The sequence below is a fragment of the Propithecus coquereli genome, unplaced genomic scaffold, assembly GCF_000956105.1.
Source record: "Propithecus coquereli isolate 6110/MARCELLA unplaced genomic scaffold, Pcoq_1.0 Scaffold212, whole genome shotgun sequence".
Taxonomy (NCBI): domain Eukaryota; kingdom Metazoa; phylum Chordata; class Mammalia; order Primates; family Indriidae; genus Propithecus; species Propithecus coquereli.
Window position 1 is genome coordinate 4,759,821 of NW_012146301.1, and position 26,448 is coordinate 4,786,268.

Consider the following 26,448-nt stretch of genomic DNA (forward strand, 5'->3'; position numbering starts at 1 on the left):
TTCTTGTTCCTTTTAAATTCTTTTAGCTGCATTTCAAAGTGATTTTCATTCATTCATTTATCCATTCAATATTTATTTAGCCTTTCTAGTTGCAGGCACTCTATTAGACTCTACAACTACCCAGAAGAAAAGCATGGTGGCTGCAGTCAAGGTGCTTAAAATCTGATAAGAGCGAGAGAGAACCAAATGGATAATTAGCACATAGTGTGGTGAATACAATGATGTAAGTGTGCAGAGGAGAAGATTCAGAGGTGAATCTAGATTCCTGAAATGAGCATCAAAGGATGTGTGAGCTGGATGAAGAAGAGAGAGTCCTGGCATTCCAGACCTAGGGAAAGGCAGGTACCAGGAAGGTAAGGAAACAGGTACTGACAGAACTGGGAGGGGATTGGTGTTGCTAGACTACAGGGTTCACGTTAGAAAGTGCTGACAGGTTTGACTAAAGATGCAGGCAGAGGCCAGATAATGATAAGCTTAGTATGATGTATTAGTAAGCTTGGCTGTGAGTGGCTGAGTATCAACAATAATAGTGGCTTAAAGGAGACAGGGGTCTATTGTTCTGTCACATAAAACAAGTCTGGACAGGGGTCTGGGCTGCTGTGAGTCAAGGACCCAGATTCCCTTTCTTTTTACTGCTCTATGGTCCAAACACAGCTACAAAGCAGCATAACATAGGCCTTTAAAATAAAGGTGGTTTTATTACAAAATTTTAAAAACGTGCTTTAAAGGACAGTCATGAGAATACCGCATAATAGGTAGAAGAAACATATCTTCATAATCCAAATAATTGCATGGCAGGTTTTATATTGTTTCCGGAATGAATACATAAAAAAATTCTTCTTTTCAGTTAGGAAGAGTCTTCAGAGCACCATAATTTGAGTGGAAGGTATTTTGCATATCAAAGTTCATCTTTGGTCTACAATGAAGAAGCAAAATATTTAGAGCCACCAAGAAATCTTATATGAGTAAAGAAGAGTAACATTAGTCTATTAATTATTTTTCCCTAATGATGAGAGAGAGGAAAAAAGCCAAGTTACTGCTAGAGGCTTTTAGGGCCTAGGACTATTTCTAGAGGATCTGACTCATCCATATGGGTAAAATGACGTTGTGTTTCACAGGCTACTGATTGGGAACTCAAACATCCATGCATCTTTATTATGGTAAAGACCTTGTGTTATGAACAGTATCAGTAAAAGGCTAGAACAGACAACAGCTGAGAAATAAACAAAGCTATCATTCTAGCCCCTAACTTCTACTAATCAGTAGAAGATAGTGATTTGGTACTACCTCTAAAACACTTAAAGATAAAAAATTAAATAGGGGTGCAGAAAAGAAGCTGCCCAGTCTCACTTGGAGCCAAAGTGAGAAGTGTTTTGGTACCAAATCACAAACGTGGTGAGGGGGTACCTTTTGATTTGGCAATTCTTGTTTTGTCATGGATTTAACTGATTTTATGGCCGCAGCACTAATGGGGTAGCACTGATGATGTACCACTTCTGAGAGCCAGATAGCGGTAAAGCAGTTCTCCAAAAAAACAACACAACCAAAATTTTGATTTGTAGCATATGCTATTTGCTGTGGTGTAAATATTTCCACTAGGCTGATGCCAAGCTACCAGAAATTCACCTAGTGTGCAAAATTCCTGATACTTAACAATGGGTGAGCTCCTATGAACTGGTTCTGTCATACCGCTGGGGCCAATCTCACCTTATTCTTTTTAAACCCCCTTGCGAGGTAGATATAATAATTGCCAAATCTGCCTTCTCATCTTTGATTACAATACCACAATCTTGAGTTCATCCATTCAGAAACATAATGATGATGCTTAAAATAATGTATTTTATATACACATACACACACATATATATACTGCAGTTTATACAATTCATATTCCTTTAAACAAAAAATAACCATAATCAAAAAGACAATTCCCCATCACACGACATCTTTATATAAAAATATACACCCAATCTGAGGATGAGATACTGGTTTTTGCTTTGCTATAATCCAGCTAGAAGATTCTGAGCTAAATTCTTCTTTGGGCTCAGTTTTGTTAACCATAAAATGAAAGCATTTACTAGATGAACTAACTCTAAGGTCCTTTTTACCTTACAAGTCCAGACGTGAATCTGACTTTTATAAATGAAATCCTTATGTAGTGGCATCAACAGAGACTATTTTCAAGTGAATAATTTGATAACACAAATAATCATGGTTATACATTTTTTTTCTTCTTTAAATTGGGATGATGAACTTTGCCAAACCTATCTCATGACATTAGGGCATCAGATGATACACGTGAAAGTACTTTTCAAATTGTAATTGTCTATTCAAATACCACGTGATCTGAATTCTCACATTAAAAAAAGCTTCCCTCAAGGCTGGGTGTGTTGTATACACCTGTAGGCCCAGGTACTTGGGAGGCTGAGGCAGGAGGATGGCTTGAGCCCACGAATTTGAGGTTGCAGGGAGCTGTGATGACACCACTGCACTCTAACCCAGACAACAGAGCGAGACTATCTAGAAAAAGAAAAAAAAAAAAGGCTTCCTTCAACTTTGCCAGGGAGCTACTATGTCTTCTCACTTAACTGCATTTTAGCATCCTTTCCTGTACATTTTTATCATCTACTATATCTGTCTCTCTAGTAGACTAAATTGCTTAGAGGCCTCAGGAGGCACTCAAATATTTGTTGCCTGAATGACTGACTAACGGAATGAATGCAAATTTAGATCAGTGTTAGTTCTTACTCTGACACTAGCCAGAAGGTCAGTTCTGGTTACCTTTTTCCTATGGCACGTGCAAGGAAAGAGGTCGTCCTCGGTCTGGGGTTCTACGTTTTTCATACCCTCTCGGATTTGGGGCTCACTCACTTGTAAATTGGCATATTCCTGTTCAAGCAACAATACAAAAGCATTCCTTACACAACAATTTTAAGTACATTCACCAAATGAGACATGCTGGAATTTACAAAGACTATGATCCATTTAATTCACATGTGATCTGCAAAGTCCTCCAGACACACCCACCTTAAACATGCAACAACAGAGCTTCTGAGATGTGACTATCCTTTGAACACTGACTGCCTATTCCTAACAGACCTCTCATTATTCTACCCTAAATTTATATGGCCTCTTTTTTTTTTTAACTACCTTCTGCCTTATGGTAAAAACAATTTTGCACACAATCTTCTCTACACTGAGAATTTGAAGATGGGGACTCTTTTTGCTTTCCTCATTGTGGCTTTCATGACCACAGTCGTCATCTTCATTAATTATGTGCTTACTCTGGGTGGGACAGTGTGCTAACTACTTATGCTAAATATTAGCTGAATGAATGAACACCACTTTGTGGATCTTTAGAAATCCAGAGATTAAATCCCACCAAGTCACTCATTTCACATGGTTCCCCCTCTGCATCCCTTCATCAATGGAAGGTTACAAAATGGGAGGGGCCAGTACAGATCAGTAACAGACCAAATTAGTTCTAGAGCAGAGCCTCAGAGATGGGCTCGATATCTGTAACTGTGAGTTAAAAAATCTTAATCTAGATCTAGTACTATTATTAGCAAATAACTACTGCATTTTTTTTAAAAAGCTTTTTACATGGTTAGATATGCTTTGATTACTACCCTTAAATGCTTGGGGCCATGGAAATAATTTCCAACAGAAGTCATGGCTCACTTGGGGTAAGGACAAGAGGCCCAAAGACACCTTGCGCTGTTCACACAAGGAAATGGTAAGGCAGTAGCAACAGAAAAAAGAGAAAATATTAAATACAAATCCATATATAATAAACTTTGCGGGATCAGAGGCTAATTTCCTAATCACATACCACATAGTCCTAATATTAATAGTTGGCACTTGAGTGTAATATTCTCTATTAGCTTATCTTTGGTTTTCAACTACTGTTTATTATTACTTAATATTTATCCCTGATTTTCACCCACAGAGGAACATATATCTCCTTATATTAATATATTTTAGGAATTAAGTGAAATATTACTTGGTCTTAACATGTCTAGTTATAAGTTACATGACTATTTTCTCGGAAAATACTGACCTGGAAAAGTTTGAAATAATAACAGAATATGTCATCACCCATGAGATTATTTCTTGCAAATTCTTGTCCTGCTTTTGCTATCTTTTTTGCCTATGGGAACAAAAAAGATCCTTCAATGAAACATATTTTTCCCCCAAGCAGACATATGCAACTGATCTTGAGAGTTCCTATACAGTGGGACAACAGTGGGAAACATATCTTTGGGGGTAGTTTTACGGGATAAAAGGAACATCTGACAGAGTATATTTGCTCAAATCAAAGGGAGGTTTTTAATTATGGGTATATACGGTCATACAAAGTGGAATAATGGACATTGGAAGTTAAGAAGGGGGAAGAGTAGGAGGGAGACGAGGGATCAAAAATGATCTATCGGGTACAATAGTGTACCTATTTGAACAACGGGTACACTAAAAGCCCTGATTTCACTATACAATTCATCCATGTAACAAAAAACACTTGTACCCCTGAAATCTACTGAAATTGAAAAAGAATTTTCAAAAAAGGGAGGTTTTTAAGTTTGAAAGTTTGAGAACTCATATTGAGCCTACTAGAATTAAGCCTCTCTTGGAGAGGTAACAATGACTTTATGAAGTAAATGCAAGATGAAGCTTAATGCATTGCCTTCACAATTTTCAGCAGACAATTAAGTTCAAGCTTATTTCATGCAATCCCTCACTTTAATCAACAGCATAGTTAGTGACTCCTCCTGCCAGACTGCCCATCTTAATTTTCATACTGCTAGTAGAGGCACTGCTTGCAGCTCAAATCAGCAGGACTGACAGAAAAGGTGTTATCAAGGCCAAGGTTTGGCTTTTTGTTTCACATGCAGAGTGGACAGTTATTCCAAGACACCACGCTGGCCAGGCGCGGTAGCTGATGCCTGTAATCCTAGCACTCTGGGAGGCTTAGGCAGGAGGATCGCTTGAGGTCAGGAGTTCAAGACCAGCCTGAGCAAGAGTGAGACACTGTCTTTAAAACAAAACAAAACAAAAGACATAGTGCCTGCTGTGTTCATCCGAGGGAAAATGCAATGCTATCCATGGGCAGGCAGCTTCCCATTTACAGGTAAAAGTCTATATCTCAGCATACTGGACACTCCTGGTATAAGACATTTCAAATGGACCTGTGACATTGGGGTATAGTGGAAGGAAGCCTTGGGGGAGACTGACCTTACCTCTTCATCGTGATCTTTTGCCCATTTAAGTTTCTCTAGCAGATCGCTCAGGTTGCTTTTAACTGGGATGTAGTGTTTCCAGGGCTGCAGCTCATTGTAAAAGTGTTCGTAGTAGATGGAGTCCTGCTTCAGCACAACACTGTCGCCAACCAGTAGATATGGCAGGCGATAAGCTGCCACGGTGCCATCGATATTTATTTGATACTTGTGCTGTGAAACAGTGGTAAAGTTTAAGAACTTCCATTCAGTTTCCTTTTTTCCACTCTCTTTATGTTCCTCTTCATTCCACACATAAACTCTTGCCATCCTCAGATACCAGATGGCCAGATTTTGCCCTCTGCCTTTGCCATTTAGTTAGTGCTATTAAATAACAGGTTGACCTAGAGCTATACACTCATATTGATGGGCTCCTATAATAAATTTCGCAAAGGGGGCAATACATCTAATGTCGAAGCAGACAATAAAATAACAAAACTGTTGTTCTAATGCTACAACATAAGGAAAGATGAATTTATCTGTGACTTTGTAATTCCTTTAGTGCTTTATTGATGGCACATGTGCACCTGACAGCACATTCTGAGGCATGTTAATAGTATTTTTTAAACGCCAGATGGCCACACATATGTCTTAAGGAAATTAGCAAGCTCTGGGGCAAGAATATCTTATGAATAAAAATATTCATAGGACTGTGGTAATCAATAGCCTTTCGTTGTAGAAAATTCAACAGGTGGGAATAAAGCCAAGGCAAGATGTAACACCCTTCCTTCTGAGCAAGGATGGCTAGTATCTGCTCTCTTTGGTTATAATAATTTCTTTCAAAAATCTTTGAGATATGCATATGGAGAAAACACTGACAACTCATAGCATTCTTTAGGTCTACCTACCTCCACAATAAACCACCAGAAGAAAACCTGGCCATCTACAGGGCAGATAGAGCTCGCTAATCACTTGCCTTCCACATACAGAGGACCTTTTGCCCACCTTTCTCTCTACCACATGGGACTTCAGGAACCACCCAGTGGTCTAAAGAGCAAGGCACTGCCCACTGACTTAAAAAGGAAGACGTCAGAAGGATTACTCCCCGGGAAACATGAGCAATGCACATTCTAGACACAGAAAGTGATCCCTAACCCCCTGAATTCTCAGGCAGAACATTTGGATGGGTTTCAAGTCATTCCCCACCAGAAGGCCTGATAAGAAACCACTTGTTTATATCTTCTATAGTCTGTTGTGATAACATGGCTCTGGGGAAAAATATTTATAAAATGACTTAAATGTACTTATTAATAAAAAAGGATTTGGAGCTGACATGTGCTTATCTTGAGAGTTAACTGGAAAAAAAAAATCATAGCTCTACCCAGGCTCCAAGCTCCCTCAGAGCATATTTCATGTCAGGGCTGGGGAGTGAGTACAGCTCAGGTCACCAAGCTAGTTCCCAGGACCCCTGTGCCTTGATATTCACTAAGTTTTGGGCTTACCGCTCCCATCCCCTGGAATTTACAGGCCTCAATTTCCCTTCCTGAAAGTACTATTTACACATAAATTAGAAAAACAAAAAGGATTGGCCACTGATGATATCATACCTTGAAGAAATCAAAAAATGAAATGTGTTTCACAATGGGACCATACAGGCTTTCATCATGTTTAAAGAAGAAAAAGTTGGTGAAAGCAGCATCTATGAGTTCTGGGTGTTTTCTACTGAGTTTCACCAGCTCAAGTCTCTCTTTGCGGCTGTCTCGCCCTCTCCAGACAGCTGTGGAGTTTTTGCTTTCCCAGGGAGGACCCGTGTTAGCTTGCACAGACATCATATCCAGACTTACTCTAGAAGACAGAAATTGCAACAGATTTTCCTCCCAAACTGTCATGTCACAAAAGTTGTTGGAAAAGAACTCACCAAAGGAAAAAAACCAAGGCTCTGGGTCAACCCTGACCCATCTCTCACCGGCCCATGGTTTCTAGAACAGAGTCAGTCAAGTCATAGGTAGGCATCACGATATCCTTAGAATCTGTAGAGCCACACCAGGAAAAGATTGGATGGATGTTAGCACTGGATTTCTTTTTTTCCAAAGGCCAGTCTCCTAAATTAACAAAAAACTCCACATCCGGCATCTTCACCTAAAAAAAGGAAACAAAGATCCTATTCATATTTCTTGCAATGGATAATACCTTATATTTATCAATTTAAATTAGAAATTACACCAAATGAAAGGCCAACCTTACAAACTTCAGGTAATGATAATTATTCCGGTTTGAATTATGGATAATTTTTTAGGATTTGGTCATATATATAAGTATTCTAGGTTTCCTACAAAAAGGATGAAATGGTAAAGGTAATTTCTATTCTAATACTGCTAAGAGACTCTAAGATGATCAAAGAGAAAGAAAATTACTGGAAAATAATTTTAAAAACAGCACTTGGGACTCTAACCCTAGTTTCTTGTTAATGAGCCAGATGCTTCCATTGTAGAAACATACACCAGGTAGGAGGTAGGACCAGGATTTGAACTCAGGAAACCAACCCAAGGCCAGCATAGTGACTTTCAAACTATGCTGCCTCTACTGACAAATGGCATGAACACGTTGAAAGAATCTGTTTTATCTAGCCATAGAAAATGTTTAGAAAGTATTTGCATAATAAGAGATAAATCCTTTTAAAGCAATAACTATGTTGATAAGTCTGAGAAGCATCTTGAGAAATTAGAATCTTAAAGAACATTCTTATTTTTCCTTGGATTGACACAGATGAACAAGAAAAATTTGTCAGTACTCTGATATCTTAGATTGAAGGAGGCATAACACTGAGGCTATATAACTACCTACATTCAGAATTAACTGACTGTAAGTGCATTGCAATCTCAAAAAGGAAGGCACTATAATTTTCCATGAGTAATTCAATCACGATATGTATGCAAATTACTCAATATTATAACAGATTATAAAGAAATATACAATTGACAAAAATGTTTTTCATATCAGCCATTTTGCCGTTACTGTCAAAGTATTCCACTAGAACCCCGCTAAGGCATATTATACCAAGGAGTAGCATTCAATATAAAGCAAGTATTTTTTGGACTCAAAGTAGGTTTAGCACCAAAACAGTTTTATTATAAGGCATTTTCTTTCCTCTATAGAGTATTGTTATGATTGACTGTGTCTCTGAAAAAAGATATGCTGAAGTCCTAAACCCTAGTATCTCAGAATGATCTCATTTGGAAATGGGGTCGTTGCAGATATAATTAGTTAAGATGAGGTCATACTGGAGCGGTGGGCTGTTAATCCAATATGACTGGTGTCCTTATGAAAAGTGGAGAAGAGACACAGAGACAAAGACACATGAGGGCAGAAGGCTATGTGACGGCAGAGGCCAGAGGCTATGCACCTGCAAGCCGGGGGACACTAAGACTGAAACCACTGCGAGAAGTTAGGAAGTGGCAGAGAAGGATGCTACCCAGAATCTCAGAGGGAGTCTGACCCTGCTGACACTTTGATTTTGGACTTCTAGCCTCCAGAACTGTGACAGCATAAATCTCTGTTATTTTAAGCCAACCAGTTTGTAGTACTTTGTTACAACAGCCCTTGGAAACTAACACAGGCATTCTACATGACATAAAACTTCAGAATGGTATTTTAAAATGGCTCCAGAATAGAACACCTCTGGTATTGCTATTATTTTTATTTTGAAAAATTATATTGTAAAACCTGGGCTTATATTATCTATTGCACCTAAGAGAAAAGATATACTTACCTTCCTAGTCAAAGAAAGTAGTATGGCATCCATGAAAATTCTAAAACCTACATGTTCACCGTGAGTCTTGATATAAACCTAAAAGAGAATTTACCATTTATTATGTTAGTCTAAAAATACTGCAGACTTCACTGAGGAAAAGCTTGTCACGATGATCCTCACTAGGATGATGTTTAACAAAATATTTAGCTAACTGTAGCTAAATGGTCAAAACAAACAAACAAACAAAAATCACCAAAAACAAACAAGCAAACCTCAGTCATATGTTGTACCTTGTTATCCTTCAAGGTATAGTGACACAAGCTCTGCCTCTGTCCAAATCTTTTTGGGATTTCTGCTGCAATCTTTTCTGGATCGACAGCAGGGAAATGTGCCAGATCTTCCTGAATCTGAGTAATAGTTTCTGGGCAGTTCATCTCTCGTAGCCAGACTGCACTGTCTTCCACAGGACAGTCACAGTTCTCATGGTAAACTGGCCCTATTTACACACAAATAACAAAGTACGACAGTAATAATTTCATTCAGCATTTGAAACACATAACACGTATCCAAAATATGGTTTTGTGGATTTTGCCTAGTTGGCTAGGAGAGGCATTTTGATTGAAAACACATTTTAAAAGAAACACATTTTTATTACATGGGGGCATTGCAGTATGTCAGCCTTCTATTCTGACAGCTCTTCACAGTGAAGTCTTATGATATTTTCATAATCAGGTCCTCTTTATGCCAAGTCCAAAAGAAAGCCAATGGTACTAATTTATGCTCTACAGTAGACATTACAGTTCATTATTCTTTATGTTTTGAGTACTTAAGAATAACCAAATACTGGTAAAAGGATAATAGAAGGGTATACCTATTTTAATGAAAGACAAAAGTAATATGAATTAATATTTCGTTGGTCTAGTATACAAATAGGTTCTAAGTGTCTAAGGGACATTCCTCATCAATAACAAAAGTAAACAAGGAAATCCTATCCTTTTTTAAAAAAAGAATTATAAAGAAGTAAAAGTAACCCCCAAAACAATCCATTTCGCTAACTTTATAATGGGTTAATTATACATTTGTAAAAAATAATACTAACAATATAGCAGAATCTGAATTGAGATTTTTTTTACTGTCATTCCTTTCTGTAATTCTCAGATCCCAACCTAACCCAGGCAATAGTTGGCAATGGAATATTTTTTCAAGGTTAGCAGGTTGTACTGTACCATGTGGTCCTGATAGAATGCAGGAAAGGAACCGACCCTTTTAAAATATGTTTACCTTTCTTGGGGGTGGGAGGAGGGACAGAAGATTCCTGCTTTTGTATATACACTTTGTATATATTCCCTCCCCACTGTTTTAGGGTACTGTCTCCCATGAGAGGGAAGGAGATGGCTCTAGGCAACAAAGCTGTACTCTCATCCTATATAAGAAAGCATCAGAGAATTCCTCTAGAAAAATGGCATTGTAACAAAGATCAAAAGCAACAGTCACCAACCCTCCTTCAAGCTATCTCCTTTCCTGAAATGATCTACCAAATTTCAATAACACCCGTCAGTTTCTTCAAGTCATGTATCTTCAATTACAAAAGTATCATATATGACCACACACAGGGCTTGATAATTCTTACTAAAGTTGTGCCTTCAGGGAGCAAATTCTCTATTAATATGTTCCTTGCTCTTCAGTGAATTATAATTTCCATTCAAATCTTGAATTTCTCTCTTTTACCAGGACTCCTAATTTAGCTTTCAAGTTGGAAAGGTCTATTTTTTTCTTTCAGTGAAAAAAAATCCTGATGTTGTTTTTATTGGTCAAATGATGTGTACTATTGTATTCAAATACCGCTGTTACAAAATCGTGTTCCAAATTACCTTTTAAAATATATGGGGATTGGGCCACATGTTGACCTTGGAATTTAACTTCTACCTTCAGATTTCTATAGCTTGCATACATTCTGTATCTTACTATGAAGGACCCATCCTTTCGGTCTAAAACCTGGACTCCGACTCTAGTGAATTGTTCCTCTGGTGCTGAGATTTTCACCAGGAACACCTTTTCACCCGGAGATGATGTGAATCTGTGATGGGAAGAGCAATAAGATATAAAAATTATTTAAAGGAACAAACGCACAATAAGTATGATCTTCAGTCTGGAAACTTTACTATTCTCCTCCACATTCATCTTCTAATACATGATTGCGCCTTCTCTCTAATGCTTTTAGTACCATGAATATGATGGACCAGAGATTTTTTTTGTTAAAAGAAGAAAATAGTTTTATTAGACAATTACAAGGGAATATGTTAAGACTACTAATGTATATAAGCCTTGAACATACTTATGCATTTCATATATAGAAATATTCTTATCAACCTATTTCTTTTATGCCCATCACATCTTGAAAATTGTGATCAAATGGTGCTTCTGAAGAGAATTATCTTATTTTGCAGTATCTCTGTCAATGATTCTTTAAAATATCAGTATTATAAATCATGGTCACAACTATGGGCAAAAACACAGTAGGTAGTGTATCATCTTAGTGTCACTGTATAAAAGTTTTTTTGGAGTGAGTGTTCTTGCTAAGATGTTATTTAGTTTCCCCAGGTGCAATATTTATAGCCAAATGACAAAATTTACAATTTTCCTGTTCTTCGCTTTGAAAACCTTTTTATTCCAAGATTTTTTTCCCCACAAAAAAAAAATATACACAGTCAGCATCCACCAATAATGAAGACAATCACTTCAGAAGTATTCAAATTATAAGAATAAGTTTTAAGTATAATGTTAATGTATTTAATTTATTAGTATGAAATAAATATTTGTTACAATCATATAGGAGATTCATACATTGATACCTTCCCTCCAAACGCTAAAGTTTCAAATAGTACTTCATTTTTCTTTTTGAGTTTCGAAACATGCTTACCTGCAGGTGTCTACCTAGTCTCTAGCAACTGGGGTAAATTCCTTACCACCGTTTATGCGAAAAGTAGTTAGAAAATATTAATAGCATTTCCAGCAAGGCGGAGGGGCTTTGTCTTGCCCTGATAATGTGGGACTCCCTATCAAAACAGCTAGGAGATAAAATTATTATTGTATTATACATTCTATATATTACAATTCGGAATTATTTCTACAGCTACAGAGAAAAGTTCATTGGGACCGGGGGCACTGTTACAATCAGATGCGGATAGCATACAAATATCCTGGAATTTAACTGCTATGGAGAAACAGTCTTCGAGAGAGAAAAGTTGAAGGGAGATGACAGTTTTAACTGCAATCCAAAATAGTTAAGGGGCCGTTTCTCAACTTACCTATTCCCTAATGTATCCACCGCCTGTATATAGAAATAGCGGGCGGGAAGGACGACATCCGCTTTTAGCCCGGGTCCCCATATTTCGCTCTTCTCCGGGCTCAGTAGCCTCTCTTCGCCGGTCTCGGCAAGTGCTGGAACTGTCCCCAGAAAGAAGCAGTAAAGCAGCAAAATGCAAAACATTTACAAGAGGGACTCTCGAAATGATCCACGGATAAATGAAGAAGTGTAAGAGGTGGACGGAAACGCACGCTGGCGGGTCACAGCAGCAAGCACGGCTCCACAGCGTGTCGCCTGATGTGCAGGGCAGGCGCGCGGGTCTCCACCGTCCCCAGGAAAATCACAACCCGAGCCTTGGCATGTCCAGACGAAGGGTGCCACTCGTTCTGCTGAAATGAGCAAGAACCGCGCTGTTCCCCTTTCACGGGACAAGGATAAACTTGTGCGGCTCCTGCCACCGGAGCATCATTTGGGGGGCGAATCCGTCTCATGTTCCAGCCAAGGTGTAGGGCGAGGGGATTGGCCTGTGTGTCGCGCCAGGCTGAGTAAGGCCCTCTGCAAGTGGATGGCGGAGTGGACACGCGTCCCGGCGCCCTGGGCTCCCTGGGATATGTAGTTCGCGACAGGACAAGCGGAAATCCTGCTGGGTTTTACCCTCTTTCACCCATTTATTTACTTTTCGGTCACCGCTTTCAGGGAACAGATAAATACTACAGATGCCCAATAGAGGGGCACGCCGGGGTGGAGGCACAACTAAGATTTTTGGGGGGATTACCATATCCTCCGCACGTGCAGAGGGCAGGCATAAAACACGTTGAAAGGAAGGTGCTGTCAATGACATTCGACGACCCGTCGCGGGGAACCGCAGTCCAGGGCACTGTCCCGGCGCCCTCCGATGGGACGAGAGACGCCAGCCCCAGGGTAACCGGAGGGGCGTGTGATCCGAGTCCGGTGCCGGCTTCCGCCGCGGCCGCAGCGACGCGACCCCGCCAGACAGGCCAGAGGTACCCCGGGGCGGTGGGCAGGGGCCGAGGTGGAGGCCGGCTGCGCGCCCGGCCCTGCGCGAGTCATCCGCCCGTCTGCTCTAGGCGCAGCCAGCGTCGCCTGGCTGGATCCCTGTGGCTTCCGAATGGAGGCCACTGCATCGGTGCTCGTCCCCCGGGAAGGAATAGGGTAAAAAACTAGGTCGCAGGGAGAGAAGCTCCAGGGGGAGAAGGGGCTAGTCCTTTAGTGAACAAAGCTTGATTTGGAGGCGGCCCCGTTGATACCGGTGGCCCCCTTCGAGCGTCGGTCTCCACGCCAAACTCGGCCAGGTCCGGGAACCCGGCGAGCGGTGGCCGTCCCCTCCCCCTGCACGCCCGCACTGGGGCCAGGGCAGTCACCTGGGGTAGTCACCCGTGCGCCGCCCGGAGGGCACCCCTCGGTCAGCTCTGCAGTAGGACCCGGAGCCGCCTCGGTCTGCCTCCTTCTCGTCAGCTGCCCCGAAAACCCGGACGGGCCGGATGGCTCTGTGAGCCAAAGAGGGCCTGGTTGGGCGCCAAGGCAGGGGCTTTCTTTCCTATTTTCTTTTTTGCAACTGTTATTATTGATAATATCAACTCGTTTATTAAAAAACACGAATCGCGGGGCTGCCCTCTTCCGCCGGGTGCAGTAAACTGCCCGCGTACCCCTCTCTCGGGCGCCCTTAACCCGGGAGCGAGCGTCCCCGTCCCCGGGTCCCCGGGCAGATTCGAATTGGTCCCCCTCGTGGCCAACCCGGCCTTCCGGCTGTCGAGGGACTGAGGAGGGCGGGGGGAGATGCCAGGAGGCCTCGCGGTCCTCGGCCAGTGCGGGGACTGGGACGCCGAGCTTCGCGAGGGGCGCGAGGGCGCGCGGGACCCCGGTGGCCACAGCGGGAGGGCGGCAGGCAGGGGGCGCAGCAGCGCTCCTTCCTCTCGGCCGGCACCGCCTCCGCACACACTGGCTCTGCCGGTTGGGACCGGCCTGCGCGACTGTCGCCTCCGTCCCGGCTGCCTCCGATCCCGGCCGCGCCGCGAGCTTCGTAGAGGAGGGCGGTGGGAACCCTCCTGGCCTGCCCGGGATCCTGCGCTTGCTGCGGGCGCCGTGCGCCGGAGGAATCCGGGTATCCTTACGTAGGCCCGCGGCCTCTGCTCTGGGGAGGGGACAGGTCTGAGGAAGAGGAAAGAGTCTGGAGGGACTGGGGAGGACACTGGGTAGGAAGGGTGGACACTAGACCCACTGGGGTCTTAGCGCTTCTGGCGTCGCCCTCGGGCACATATTGACCTTTCCTAAGTCACCCAACTCCCCCTGCGTCTCAGCTGCCTTCTATGCAGAATATAGATTATAGTATTTGTCATATGTGGAAGGTTTTACTGAAGAGATTTTTAAAGATGTTTAGTTCTTCTCTCATAAGCTTAATACTGAAGAATACAGGCTTAAAATATAAACTGAAAGGAATGCAACCTAGGTGAGAAATATTGGCTTTACAAACAAAATGTTTATCTTACAGAACAATTCGTTCAATGACTTTTAACAATCGTTAATCTAGCGGAGCATTTAAAGCTAGCCATTTTATAAAATTTTGCTTTGCACACAATTAAACAATACATGATTTTATGCATAAGCCATAAGTGGAGGCTTAGGTCCTTCAATCATTCTGAGTAGTAAATCTTAACATAGAATACTTCACTTACCTGGATGAGGGAAGCTCAGTCAATCAATAGGAGGGCTTACAATGATGCCTGGCATGATGTAGGCACTTAAAAAATATTTGTTGAATGAGACAAATGCTAGGCCCTGGGTATACAGTAGGAAGACCAGACTTGCCAGGAGGCAGACATTCGTCATATAAACACACCTGCACAAATATAAGTGTAAAATCGCCCCCTGGTAAGACGTGTGCAAGAAAGTACAGGAGAATATACGGGTAACCTGGCCTAGTTTGAGAAGCAAAGAAAGCTTCCCCCAGAAAGTGACATTTGAAAGATGAATGGGAATTAACTAAGTAAAGGAGGGTGGGTAGGTAATGTGGAGCAAGCAGAGAGGAAGGAGGAAGGGTGAGGTGGTGGAGCTAACCAGATAAATTGGGGGGGGGTCAGGGGGCAGATGAGAAGTTGGCCTTTTGTTCTAAGAACAGAGGGTTTCAGGCAGGGGAGTTCTATGATCGCGTATATTTAGCAAACTTTATTTTCTAAATATTTTCTAATGTCTATGCACAGGTCAGATTAGAAATGTCAACTCATGGTGGGGGTGGGAGCTAGGAGTGGGCATGAAATTGGGAATGGTTTATAAATATAGAGACAAGGCTAGGCGAAGTGGCTCACACCTATAATCTCAGCACTTTGGGAGGCTGAGGTGGGAGGATAGCTTGAGGCCAGAAGTTGGAGACCAGCCTGGGCAACATAGCCTGACTGTGTCTACAAAAGATAAAAAATTAGCTTGGCATGGTGGTGTGCACCTGTAGTCCCAGCTACTCAGGAGGCTGAGGAAAGAGGATAGCTTGAGCCAAGGAGTTCAAGGTTGCAGCAAGCTATGATCACACCACTGAACTCTAGCCTGGGTGAGAGAGTGACAACCCTGTCTCTAAAGAAAAAAAAAATTAAAAATAAAGAAATGAGTATAAAGACAAAAGGAGATATAAGATGTGACAAAACTGTGACAGCTGCAGACTATTAAATGGAGGGACAAATGGTCTCTCTGTACCTCAAAATTTCATGAGGCTATAATTACAATATAATACAATGACTGATGTCTATAATGATTCTGTTATCAGTAATAAATTGTGCTTAGTGCACTTTAAGAAAGCTGAGATCTGAGCAAAGTACTGAGGACACAATAACAGAAGCCCCCTTGGCCTCATGGAGCTCACTATAGTGGGGAAAAAAATTTGAAACAGCCAGACAATATGGTAAGAAAGTAAGCACTAGCAGTATTTGGGTCATAGGATTTGGATAATTTTCATTTTCTGTGTAATATCTTTTGGTACTTGGCAATTTTTTTCTGTAATGTGTTTTACTTATAAAATTCATGAATATTACACAAATTTTCAGAGAGAAATTTATATAAGCATTGTTTCAAATGAGAAAGTTTTGATACTTTGATTTTTAGTGACAATCAATATTAAATACATCCTTATGTTGATGATTTTCACTTTCTTATGGTAAATCTACCACCAAAGAGATGATTCTTATTCAGGGACCATTACATAAAAGCAAACAAACGAAAACCACAAACAAACAAAACCAGATTGTTACACTTTTTATAAATTAAGTGCTATGTTCCTTTTTGTCTTTAGTTCCAGGAAACTCAGCCCCAAGTTGTGTGCTCAAATGCAGTCATTTCTTTTTGCCTATGTTTTTGATAAGAATATTCTCCTGTATATGTTCCAAATGAGCATACTTCATAAAATTCCTATAGTGTCATACAGAGAGCTGGCCCCACAGGTGAAATTCCATTCGGGTTGAGAAAGGAAGCCACGGTAAAGTGGAAGCTAAGTTTGAGATGAGGATATGAAAAGTGCAGCGCCTGGAATGTTCCCATCTCCCTTCACCAAACTAACTTCAGTCACCTTTGCAGGCTGCCCCTCACCGTAACCATATCCTCTCTTTCATTCCTCACCTACCACAGCCCAACCACACAACCCCAACACCACAAAAACATACCTCTCTATCCACCACCCTGGCTTTCAAAGAAAAAAAAAGTGTGAAGATCACATATTAGAAGTAGAAAATGCTACTTTCGGACATCTGCTAAGAATCAGGGAAACTCAGTCCTTCAAGAAGACCAGGGTTTGGTCTCCACAGCATTGGTACTGAGCTTCCCTTTGCATCTTTATCCACTGTCACCACCACACAATGAAATGAATCAGAAGGAGAAAGCATCAGTGCTTCCTGTCTAGGGATCCACTGCACCTATGCTTAAGATTTCTTTACCTAAAAGAAAGTGAGAGTTCTCACAATGAAACCACTGGAGGCTCCACCTCTGGTGGCGATGCTCCTACCAAACTGATGCTCCTGCAAGCAGCTATAAACTCTGCTGAAATTATTTTCAAAAAACCACTACCCAAGCATTTGAATAGAGAGAAAGCATCCCTTAAAAGTAAAGAACATGGAATCTTACTAGCTCATGTGGAGTCTCCTTATGTGGAGCTCTGTTTCCTTAAATTATATGAAGTTATGCCCGGTATCTATACTAGTTTCTCTTCACAGATCAGGATAACCTGGGAGCTTTTGTGTGAATCCTCTTCTGTTATTTCTTGCAGCATTAGTCATGGGTTTTTGTACTTCAGTATTTGTATGATGGTTTTGATATACTCATTTTTCTGCAACCTATAGAAGTTATTTTCATTTCTAATTTTTTAACTGGTAAATGTCAAATGGATCACCCCGGGTGGGTGGGTTGAATCTCTCAACTGCTACTCTTGTTGGAGCCCAGAGAAACCCGCACATTTTGCCCGGGCATCTGCATAGGGTTGTCTCTGCATCACCTGTGATGGTTTGATTCGCCAAGGACTCCCTTTTGTATAAGTCGTCAGCGTCTTTGAATGCACCTTAGTTATTATTTAAACTTTTGTTTTTTCTTTCCCAAAGGAATTATTTTAGACTTGAAATTCAGTTTTTCCTGGGACTGATCAGAAGTTGGTGACACATTGATTGGATCTGTTTTTTGGTCAGGTAATGAATCTTTAAAAAATTTAAATTCTATATCTTTTGTTGATTTAGATCTTTTACCATTATTTATCATGTATGTTTTAATGCCTATATGCTTTTTAAGTAATATTGCTAATGCATTATTTCTTAAACAGCTTTATTGAGATATAATTCACACACCATGCAATTCACCCATTAAAATATACAATTCATTGGCTTTTAGTGTATTCACAAAGTTGTGTATTCTTTGCCACAATCAGTTACAGAATATTTTCATTACTCCAAAAAGAAACCCCATCACCCCCAAGTCCCCAGCCCTAGGCAACCACTAATCTACTTTCTGTCTATATAGATTTGCGTATTTGGGATATTTTCTATAAATGGAATATTACATTATCTGGTTCCTTCTGTCTGGCTTTTTTTACTTAGTATAATGTTTTCGGGGTTCATCCATGTTGTAGCATGTGTTAGTACTTCGTTTCTTTTTATTACCAAATAATATTCCATTATATGGATATACCACATTTTACTTATACATTCATCAGTTGATGGACATTTGAATTGTTTCCACTTTGTGGCTATTATGAATAATGTTGCTGTTAGCACTTGTGTTGACATATGTTTTCATTTCTCTTGGGTAGGAATGACATTTCTGGGCCAAATGGTAACTCTGTTTAAATGTTTGAAGAATTGTGTTCCAAAGCAACTGGACCACTTTACATTTCCACTAGCAATGTATGAGGGTTCCAAATTCTCCACATCCTCACCAATACTTATCATCTGTGTTTTTGATTATAACCATTCTATTGGGTGTGAGGTGGTCTCTCATTGTGATTTTGATTTGCATTTCCCTGATGGCTAATGATGCTGAACATCTTTTCATGAGCTTATTGGCCATTTCTACCTTGTCTTTGGAAAAGTGACTATTCAGATACTATGCCCATTTTTTAATTGGGTTATTTGTCTTTCTTGTTATTCTAATACATTATTTATGCTAATTTTTAAAATAAGATATATGGTTAATGATTATGACTCAAGGCATATAGTAGTTGTAAAACAAATATTGAATGAAAACATAGAATAATTCTTGATATATTTTTAATGTTGTTTGTAGTGCCTGGGGGATTGTTGATCATTCTTTTTTCCTCGATCTTTTCTTAGGAACCCATTTTGCAGCACTCAAGTTTTGATAGGATACTGTAAACAGTTGTCAAGGTTGTTTTTCAAAAAGCCGAAAGAGTTCCAACTTCCTCCTAGTAACAGAAACTTTTACAGGACATTCAATGCCTAACATTGCAGAAACAGAAAGGTCAAATGATTGTGGAAATGTTGAGCACAAATCTGAGAGAAAGTCTCCTGAAGAGAACCTACAAGGTGCTGTAAAATCTTTCTGCTCAAGTGCCTCAGGAGCACCCTTGGGTCCCAAAGGAGATGGTCATTATCCATGGAGTTGTCCAGTGACTCATACTCGGGAAAAAATTTATGCCATCTGTTCAGACTATGCCTTTCTCAACCAGGCAACCTCAATCTATAAAGCTCCAAATCCAGCCCGCTCTTCTTGCCTCCCTGATAGTACCTCTTTGTCTGCTGGAAATAATTCTTCAAGATACATTGGAATCCCAACTAGTGCATCAGAATTCATCTATAATGAAGAAAATAGCTTGGAAAACTTATCCAACAGCCTGGGCAAGTTACCTCTCGCATGGGAAATTGATAAATCTGAATTTGATGGAGTGACCACAAATTTGAAACACAAATCAGGTAAGGAAGGAGCCGTGAAGTTCATAAGTGACAACAGGGAGAAAACAAACACTGTGTCTTGTTAAATCTTGCCATTAAATGTATTTTCCTTGTATGACACTGAACAAGGATCATTGCTATCATCTTGATTGTAGTTAAAAAAATAACCTTGGACATTTAGTTCATTAATGCATTGCCACTGGAAACCTCAAGTATAACCTTTGTATTTTGAGAGCTTTGAAAAATCTAAGAATGTTGTAAAATACAGGTATTACAGATAAGTATATGGTAGCTTAGAAAAGGTTAATAACATGGCTAGAATAACATATACTATTTCATAGTTTTGTAGGGACATGAAGTCTTATTTCCCGAATAAACACCTAGTTTTCTTTTCTACTACATAATATTGCAGCTTTTTTTTGTTGCTGTTAAAATTTTTTGAGCACCCAACAAGGCCTCCATGTACTACTGCATAGGTTGTGTATTGTACAATTTAAGAGGATGCTGCTCACTTAGGGTGCAGTACACAACCTTCGCAATTGCAATGGGACGGTCCTGTGGCAGATACTAATGCTTTTCACTTTTTTCTTTTGAACTCATAGTAAGACAGGAATTTAGTGAGCTGGGTAATATTATCTTCATTTTATAGGTGAAGAAATTGACACTTAGAGGGGATAAGTCTCTTGTCCAAATTTGCACAGCTAGTAAGAGGTGGAACTAGGACTTGTATTTTACTTCTAGACTTCGCTGATGACTTTGTAAAACCTCCATGCTTCTGCTTGTTCATTTACAAAATCAATTTGTTTCACTCAATGTTACGTAAATTTATAATTCTCAAGGTTGGGAGGAGGATTTTACTTTACATTTATGAGTAATAGATGTATAATTTTCTTTTTTCATAATGTCTTTGTCAGGTTTTGGAATTGGGGCTATGCAGGTCTTCTAAGACAATTTGGGAAGTGTTTTCCCCTCTGTTTTCTGAGGATTTTCAGAAGGATTTTAAAATCTCTAATTATGGAATTGTCTTCTTATTAATTTCTGACAAAATTTAGTTTGCTCATTTCATCTAGTTGTCAAATTTGCAGGCCTAATGTGGATGTTATCCCCCTAATGTTTGTAGGGTCTTTAGTGATAACTCCTCTTTCATTCCTGATACTGGTTATTTATTTTATCTTTCTCTTTTCTTCTCGATCAGTTTAGCTAAGGGTTTGCCAGTTTTGTTCATCTTTTCAAATAATCAGCTTTTAGCTATGTTAATTTTCTCAATTGTTTGTTATTTCATTGATATCTGTGCTTTATTATTTCCTTCTTCTTACTTTGGGTTTACTTTGTTCTTCATTTTCTGACTTATTAAGATAGAAGCTTAGATCATTGATTTGACACTCCTCTACCATAAGCGTATAATGCTCTGAATTGCTAAGTGCCACTTTAGCTACAACACACAAATTTTGATTCACTTTATTTTTATTATCATTTAATTTGAAGTATTTTCTAGTTTCCTTTGTGATTTCTTCTTTGATACATGCATTATTTAGGTGTATGCTATTTAAATTCTAGATATTTGGGGTTTTTAAAAATATTGATTTTGAATTTAATTCCACTGGGGACAGAGGACATATGATCTCAGTGTTTTTAAATTTACTGACACTTGTTTTATGACCCAGCATATGGTCTGTCTTGGTCAATGTACGATGTGCACTTGAGAAGAATGAGCATTCTGCAGTCTCTGGGTGTATCTATAAATATTAATTATGTCAAAGTGTTCGAAAGTGTTGTTCACATCTTTTGTGTCTCTGCTTAATTTTTGTCTTATTCTATCAATTGCTGAAAGAGGGGTGTTAAAAATCACCAACTGTGATTGTGCAATTGTCTTTTCTCCATTGAATTTCTTTTTTTAAAAGCAATACATTTTTAAAAATTCTAGTAAAATTCACAGAACATAAAATGTACCACCTTAGCCATTTTTATGTGTACAATTTAGTGGCATTAAGTACATTCATATTGTCGTGCAACCATCACCGTTATCCATCTCCAGGTTTCTTTTCATCTTGCAAAACTGAAACTCTACCCATTAAACAATGCCTTCTCATTCCCCCTTCCTTCAGTGCCTGGTAAGCACCATTCTACTTTCTGACTCTGTGAATTTGACTACACTAAGTACCTCATATGAGTAGAATCATGTATTATTGTATTTGTCTTTTTGTGATGGGCTTATTTATAGCCACTCTTGCTCTCTTCTGGTTACTATTTGCTTAGAATATCTTTTCCTACCCTTTCACTTTCAACCTATTTTTGTCTGTAGATCTAAGGTGAGTGTCTTCAACAAAGTGATTATAATCAACAATAGCTTAGGGTATACTTCAAATAACTAAAAGAGTGGAATTGGAATGTTTCTAACACAAAGAAATGTTAAATTCCTGAGGTGATAGATACCGCAATCACCCTGATTTGATTAACTCACATCATATGCTTGTATCAAAACATCACAGTATACCCTATAAAGATATACAACTATTACATACCCATAATAGTTAAAAAAAAAAGAGTGTCTTATAGACCGCATATATTAATAGTTAGATCACCTTTTTTTTTTGGTCTGTTCTACCAATCTCTGGCTTTTTACTGGAGACTTTAATCTATTTACATTTAAAGTAATTACTGATAAGGAGGGACTTCTGTCATTTTGCTATTTTTTCCATATGCCTTATAGCTTTTTTGTCCTTTGTTTCCTGCATTACTGTCTTCTTTTGTGTTTAGTTGATTTTTTTCAGGGAAATGTTTTAATTTCTTCCTCATTTCATTTTGTTTGTACATGTATATTCTATAGCTGTTTTCTTTGTGGTTTCTATGGGGATAACACTTAACAACCTAATGTTGTAACAGTCCAATTTGATTTTATACCATCTTAACTTCAATAACATACAAAAATTCTACTCCTTTCCACCTCCATTCCCACCCCTTGTGGTTGTTGACGTCACGGAATTACATCTTTCTATATTGTGTGTCCCAAAACACAAACCAATGAATTTTACACATGAATCTCTTAAATAATGTAGAAAACAAAAAATGGAGTTGCAAACCAAAATTGTAATAAAAAGTAGAGTTGTAAACCAAAGTTAAAATAACACTAGCTTTTATAATTGCCCATGTATTTACCTTTGCTGAGATATATATTTCTTCATATCGCTTTGAGTTACTGTCTGTTGCCCTTTCATTTTAACCTGTAGGACTCCTTTTAGCATTTCTTGCAGGTCAGGTCTAGTAATAACAAACTCTGTTAGTTTTTGTTTGTTTTGGGAATGTCTTAATTTCTCTTTCACTTTTGAAGGATAGTTCTGCCGAATCTAGGATTCTGGCTTGACTTTTTTTTTTTTCAGTACTTTGAATATATCAGCCCACTTACTTCTGGCCTCCCAAGTTTCCCATGAGAAATCTGTTGCTATTCTTATTGAAGATCCCTTGTAGGTGATGAGTTGCTTCTGTCACACTGCTTTTAAGATTCTTTTTTTTCTTATTATTATAATGTTTCTTGGTGTCGGTCTTTTTGAATTCATCCTACTTGGAATTTATTAAGTTTCTTGGATATTTGCATTCATTTCTTTCATCAGATTTGGGAAGTTTTCAGCCACTGTTTCTTTGGATAATCTCTCTACCCCTTTCTTTGTCTTCTTTTTCTCGAACTTCTACAATGCATAGGTTGGTCCGCTTGATGGTGTCCCAGGTCCCTTAAGCTCTCTGTTCACTTTTTTTCAATCTTTTTTTTCTTTCTCTTCCTGAATCACAATATTTTATTGTTCTATCTTCAAGTTCACTAATTCTTTCTTCTGCTTGCCCAAATCTACTTTTGAATCTCTCTAGTGAATTTTTCATTTCCGTTATTGTGTTTTTTATCTTGAGAGTTTTTTTGCTTTCTTTTTAGGTTTTCTATCTCTTTATTGATATTTCCAATTTGTTCATACATACATCCATCTTCCTTTAGTTCTTTGAGCATCTTTAAGAGAATGATTTTAAAGACTTTGTCTAGCAAGTCTGCTTGCTATCTGGTCTTTCTCAGATATGATTTCTATTTGATTTTTTTTTCCTTTGAGTGAACCATACTTTCCTGTTTTTTTGTATGTCTTGTGATTTTTTGGTTGTTGGAAATGGGACTTTCAAATGTAATATAGTAATGTAGTAACTCTGGAAATGAGATTTTCCTTTTCCCCAGGGTTTGTTGATTTTGTTTTTGTTTTTTGATCATTATAGACTGTGTTTGTCCTGGTGATCAGCCTGAAGTGTAAACTTAAAAGCTTCTCAGGTCTATTTCAAGCCTGTGCTTTTCCCTGGGTGTGCACAGACTTTCTAAAGAATTTCTCTGTATATGTGGTTGCTTTTAAATGTACTATACTTTCAAATGTCTGGCTCCCAAAAGGGAAAAAAATAGAATACTGAATGAGAACAAATATAGAAGAAAAAAAACAAACAAACAAACTGAAGGGGGCTTGCCCTTTAAAGCCCCTGGAAGTTGCTTCAGTTGGAGGGGGAGGGGCTTGCAACAGTGTGGGGAGGGATGCAACAAGGGCTGCCCACCATGTGTCTGTGTCTCCAAGATCAGAAGCAGCAATCAGCAATCAGAACACAGATCCTCCCATCCAAGTACTAACCAGGCCCAACCCTGCTTAGCTTCTGAGATCAGAGGAGATCAGGTGCATTCACAGTGGTATGGCCATAGACCAGATCCTCATTTTTCGTAGGTCATGGTCCTTTTTGCCCAGCCTGGCTCCAATAAGCTACCTGGAGCTACTTCAGGAAGACATGCATGGTTGCCCACCACTGGGCTGGGGCATGAGTCGCTGTTACTTTGCTATGAGCCGAAATTGTCCAAAATTAGGCACCATTTACTGTTCAAGGCTTCCGCAAAGTTGCAATCCTTTAAATAGACTCCAGATTCCAAAATAGTTACATCAGACAGATTCTGCCAGTGCGATTGTTGTCTAGGTGGGGGATAGATACCTGATGCTTCCTATACTCCATTCTGTTGATTTAAAAACAATGTAATTTAAAGCTCTGTTATTAGGTGCACATACATTTATGAGTTTTATGCCTTCTTCATGAATTGACCCTTTTATCATTCTGAAATATCCTTCATTACACCTGGCAATATTTATTGCTCTGAGAGCTATTTTGTTCGATACTAATATAGCTGCCCCAGCTTTCTTTTGATGAGTGTTTGCATGGTATATCTTTTCCACCTATTTATTTCACTTCTAGAATTTACATTTTTATTGCTTCTGTTTCTCATCTGAGATTTGCTATCTTTTCATTTATGACGAGCATTTTTTCTATCTCATAATGAATAATTATGATACCTACTTTAGATCTTTATTTACAAATATCAAAATCTGGCACATCTCAGAGTTGGCCTTATCTTTTTTCTTGAGAATGAGTCGTAGTTTTCAGTGTCCTCACATGTTCTATAATTTTGCATTGTACCCTAGATAGTGTGACTGTTACGGCAACTCTGGTATATTCCTCCAAAGAGTGTTAATTATTATTTCTGTTTTTTTGGTTTTGGCAGGCAGTTAATTTGGTTTAACTAAAACTGCAAATTCTGTCTCTGAGGGACAGTTCCAGTCTCAGCTCATTTCTTTTAGCCTTAGCTGTGTTGCTTTTGGGGTCTGTTCTTTGCATACATGGTTCAGGGGTCAGTCAGCCCAAGATTTGGCCAAATTTATACACAGAATTTGGGCCTCCTCTTTTCTGTGGCTCTCTTCTTTCTGGGTTCCCTCTTACCTCCAGTGATGGTGATTATGCAGAACTCTGTCCTTTGGTTCTTTAAATAAAAAAGATTTTCTATTTTTGTTTGCTATCTTCATACCTTTCTCTAAAAGCCAGTGTGGTGAATACATACGTATTTTTGGTGTTGGGCTACGTGGGTATGTTGTGGGTAGGATAAGGAATAGAAGAAGGAACACGGTAATGATAAGGGGCAGTGGGCAAAGGTTACTGGAGTTGATGTGATGAGGAGGCGAAAGTGTTCAGGTGTTGCTTTCTTATGTTCCCATCTCAAACTTATCTTCCACTTTGACATAGCTTCCTTCTCTCCCATTGAATGAAATTTTGCCCGTAGGACCAGATCTCTTTGTGGCAGTGTGGGGATTTTATGAAGTATGCTCATTTGGAACATATGCGCTCACTTATCCCAGGGGGAATCATAGGATTCAATAAAAAGAATAGCGGGAAGGCTTATGTAACCCTAAGAGGAAAGTATAGGCCACTCTCTGGGTCTACTGAGGTCATGGATTTTGATGTTTCATTAGTCTTAATATTTTAAGTGGCTGGGAAAACTACTTCAGGCATCAAGTCATTATTAGGCAGGGAAGACATCTCAAAAATGTTAGAAACTCATTTTTCTGTCTTCTGACTCTCTAAGGTTCATTTTTACCAGTGAAGGAAATTTGGCACAGTGAGATTTTACTCATGTTTCCCAGCGGTTGTTCAGCTCCATGAAAACTGTTGTGTTCTCTATAAAGACAGAATAATTAAAGGAAGGGGAAACATTGTTTCATGACTTTATAGTCTTCACTATTGTAACATTTACAGAAATTCCTTGTTTAACCATAGTTCCTGAGTTCCAGCTGGTTTTCAATGCCAAATGGTTTTATGATAGAATATCTTGAATGATTAAAATGAATCCCTTCCCATGTTTGTTTACTAGGCATATATCTATATAATCTGTGTTTTCTAATTTATGAATAACTCTTACAAATATTAGCCTTCAGTTAATTTTTATAACAGATTAATTATTTAATT

General features: G+C 39.2%; 2 protein-coding genes across 2 annotated transcripts in view; one reads left to right on the forward strand and one right to left on the reverse strand.

The window, feature by feature from the left end:
* Positions 1 to 676: 676 nt before the first annotated feature.
* KDELC1 (KDEL (Lys-Asp-Glu-Leu) containing 1) lies at positions 677 to 12,817 on the reverse strand. Its single transcript, XM_012644440.1, has 10 exons — positions 12,270 to 12,817; positions 10,833 to 11,038; positions 9,252 to 9,457; positions 8,980 to 9,057; positions 7,177 to 7,349; positions 6,818 to 7,055; positions 5,235 to 5,444; positions 4,061 to 4,150; positions 2,782 to 2,889; positions 677 to 916 (listed from the first exon to the last, which is right to left on the reverse strand). The coding sequence occupies exons 1-10, from the start codon at positions 12,449 to 12,451 to the stop codon at positions 899 to 901; spliced, it is 1,509 nt and encodes a 502-aa protein (XP_012499894.1). The 5' UTR covers positions 12,452 to 12,817; the 3' UTR covers positions 677 to 898.
* Positions 12,818 to 12,942: 125 nt separating this feature from the next.
* The window catches only part of BIVM (basic, immunoglobulin-like variable motif containing), a 53,928-nt gene continuing 40,422 nt past the window's right edge, over positions 12,943 to 26,448 (forward strand). The window contains exons 1-3 of the mRNA XM_012644455.1: positions 12,943 to 13,272; positions 17,857 to 17,940; positions 19,078 to 19,677. Of these exons, the coding sequence (XP_012499909.1) occupies positions 19,200 to 19,677 (478 nt within the window). The 5' untranslated portion in view covers positions 12,943 to 13,272; positions 17,857 to 17,940; positions 19,078 to 19,199. The remainder of the gene's footprint in view (positions 13,273 to 17,856; positions 17,941 to 19,077; positions 19,678 to 26,448) is intronic.

Bases quoted from the DNA above. Each gene is read 5' to 3' on its own strand.
- KDELC1 (XM_012644440.1), bottom strand. From the start codon at position 12,451: ATGTTTTGCATTTTGCTGCTTTACTGCTTCTTTCTGGGGACAGTTCCA. The intron at 9,058-9,251 runs GTACAACATATG...ATTCTCTTTTAG, and splicing joins ATACCTTGAAGGATAACAAG to GTTTATATCAAGACTCACGG. The intron at 2,890-4,060 runs GTCAGTATTTTC...TTGCTTGAACAG, and splicing joins ATTATTTCAAACTTTTCCAG to GAATATGCCAATTTACAAGT.